Source organism: Acanthisitta chloris, unplaced genomic scaffold (assembly GCF_000695815.1).
Source record: "Acanthisitta chloris isolate BGI_N310 unplaced genomic scaffold, ASM69581v1 scaffold8251, whole genome shotgun sequence".
Taxonomy (NCBI): Eukaryota; Metazoa; Chordata; class Aves; order Passeriformes; family Acanthisittidae; genus Acanthisitta; species Acanthisitta chloris.
The window spans coordinates 1-3194 of NW_008654295.1; the positions used below are offsets into that span (position 1 = coordinate 1).

General features: G+C 37.5%; 1 protein-coding gene across 1 annotated transcript in view; it reads right to left on the reverse strand.

The window, feature by feature from the left end:
* Positions 1–854: 854 nt before the first annotated feature.
* LOC103810532 (epithelial splicing regulatory protein 2-like) overlaps positions 855–3194 on the reverse strand; it is a gene marked incomplete at its 3' end in the record, with an annotated part of 27295 nt that continues 24955 nt past the window's right edge. Inside the window, 3 exon segments of the mRNA XM_009083435.1 lie at positions 855–1030; positions 1081–1129; positions 3030–3194. The exon segment at positions 3030–3194 is cut by the window's right edge and continues 36 nt beyond it. Of these exon segments, the coding sequence (XP_009081683.1) occupies positions 855–1030; positions 1081–1129; positions 3030–3194 (390 nt within the window).

The window sequence follows — 3194 nt, forward strand, 5'->3', positions numbered from 1 at the left end:
CATGTGCGCAGCTAATTTCTCACCGATTTAAATTTCTCCTTTTCATCCAATTGAAATTTTTCTTGCTGCAGTTTATTAATAGTCTCTTATTCTTTTGCTGTGGAGATCTAGGAGGAGTCTGGCTTCACATTCCAGGTAATAGTACAACACTATAAAGCTCCACATACTTTAGTAAAGCCCATAGGCTACATCAGGAATTGATTTCCAGGTCTGATTTTCTGCAGTTTGACAACAGATATGTGCATAAAATACTAAAAACTTCCTTAATAACAGAATCAAAGCAAATACAGTAGACTTCTTGCATGTGTTTTCCTTAATACCTCAGTATTTCTGTGGCTAAGTTTATTTTTAATACAAGACAACAGGGAAAAATTTATCTCCATGATCATGTCATTAAGATACATTCAAACCACAATTTTGAATCACCAACTTCCTTTAGAGCCTGAGAAATCTCTAGTCAAGTAGAAGTTAGGAAAACCTGATTTTCACACAACCCCCTAAACAACACTGCAGAAACCCTGAAGCTGACAGGGCAGCTATGCCATCTCACAAGAGATGTTTCTGACTTGTGTATCTCTCCAGTACCTGACTGAAACACAAGGGCTATTTAAGACAACCTCCAGGATAAGGTTATCACCAGAAGAAAAAGCTTCATCCTCCCCAGGCTGATGCATACATACATAGAAAGAATAGCAAGTGTGTATGTATGTAAGAGGGAAAGAAAAAAATCCAGAACATTTTATTTTCTCAAGGTTATAGAAGACTAAAACACAGCCAAGAACAGGAAAGCTGCCTTGACTTCTAATCCTGTTCAGTCACTGGAAACTTAGTCCCCCCATGCTAAGTACTGTTACCTGTTGATTAAGGACCATGTGAACTCCATGGGGCTTGATATCACCTGTGGCATCTCCCATAAATTCCAAGATGTCATCAATGCCAGCAGTGTAAGGAAGACCTCTGAGCCGGACACAGTCACGTATGCTGCCCGTGGCAATGGTGTATGGTGGAGGAATGACAGGAATGATGGGAGTTGGGAGAGTGTGGCAATGGTGTATGGTGGGGGGATGACAGGAATGATGGGAGTTGGGAGAGTTGGAATAAGAGGTGTCGACATGTATCGATTAAGTACCTGTTGGCAAAGAAGTACAGTGATAGAATCACATCATCTGGCTGAACACAGATCAAGTCTCACAATACTATTTCCAACATCAGAGAAGAAAACACTCTTCTTCAACCACATTTTTGCTCTTAGTTTCCTGTTGGGCATTGAAAGTTTCAAAACAGAGGGGGAGAGGAGAAGGCTAACAAATTCAATTTGCTAGACCCTAATAACAGAACTTTCTAGTCTCATAATAAAAAAAAGTTAAGAACCAATTACAGTTCTTTTGGGAATATCTCAAAACAGAACATCAGCAACCACATCTGTGCTAATAAAGCAGCATTGTCCAGTACAGTTCTTACTTAAATTAGGGTAAATTAAGGACAGTCATTCTACTGAAAGAGGTACCAAAAGAGGAAGTTACCAAACTTTAGTTTCATCAAAAGTGACTCAGCTTGGTGAGTTTGTCTCAACAGAAGCTCATTTTCAAGAATCTACTTGTAGCACATCTCAGGTCAGAAATCTTCCTCAGCTATGTAGAGAATATTGCAATAACTTTGTATTAACACTAAGCAGATGAGAGTGGCTTTACCTCTTGTAATAAACAAGGAGCCTGTAATTTCCTAAAAAAAAAAAATCATCTCTTGCCCAAGCAGCAAAAAAGTTACGGTGTCACTCTAGACAGCTGTCAACAAGGAAGAAGTATGACATTGGTAGAATATAAGTTTTATCCAGTTCTTCTTAAAAAAAAAAAGTGAGAACCAAGATCTGATGACATTGGTAGAATATAAGTTTTCTCCAGTTCTTCTTAAAAAAAAAAAAGTGAGAACCAAGATCTGGTCATGGTAACAGCAGTTTTGTTCCTTAGAGGATTTAGCCTCTTTCTCTTGGAATTGGGGTAGGGGAGAAATACCATTTCACTTGATCTCCACAACACAGATCAGATTCTTTGCTCTTGTAATATCCATATCACAGTAGTAAGGGTAAATGGCCTACAAGTATGGATATTCTTTCCCATGCTCAATCCTTTCTATGGAACAGACTTCACATGTCACAGAGGTTGAAACAGTAACCACATTACATTTTTATAGCCAGTGGTTATGCAAAGACCAGACTAAATCTCATAATGGTTTGCCTTTGGAACCAACAGTCTAGAAATATTCTGTGTCAGGAAGAAAAATACAATATGTGATGTTTTCATAGCTGCTTGTGCCAAAATAAAATGGTTTCACCAGTTTAAGACGGTGATACTAGGAACTAGGGAAGGATAGGGAAAAAAGTGAAATGTATTACCTTAGAGGAACAAATAGTTCACTTTTCACCAAAAATCAAATACATCCTGTTCATTCATAGTCTCCAACAATGAAGTTGTAGAAAAAAAAGCTTCTTTAATGCAGCCAGATTTGGATTTAATATTAGAAATTTTGTATATGGAGACTGGAATTTAAAGACTATACTACAGATTTTCAAGAAGCACTACTGCAATATTATCAATCTAGTATATTTTTAGATTATTGTGATTTCAGTCAACCTTTAAGGAGAAAATTATGCAATGATTTTTACTTTTTATTCTAAGGGATGTTAAAAAACCCAAATAAAGAGGCAATGGCAGTTAAAAAAACCCCAACCCAACCAAAACCACCCAACAATGCTGCACAGGGAGGAAATTATGCAATGATTTTAACTTCTATTCTGAGGGATGTTAAAAAACCCAAATAAACAGGCAATGGCAATTAAAAAAACCCCAACCAAACCAAAACCACCCAACAATGCTGCACAATTTTCCATGCCCATCACAAAACACACATTGCCCTTTCTAGAACTTGACATCTTTTCTATAATAGACATTCATGGTTGTCTACAACAGATTTCTGTGCAAGTGTAAGAAGAAATGTCTTAAGTTTTGACTCTCATAGCCAATTGTTACAACCTGTTGGACTTCTGCTGCTGTGCTCCTGAAGAGTTCAATGTAACGTTTTCCAAGTATTTCTTTGTGCTTTTTAAGTGCATTCTGTGCATAATCTTCACAGGAAAATAACACAAATGCATCTCCTGTGGGCCTGCCATCTGGGTACTTGACAAAGAGAAGTCCCTC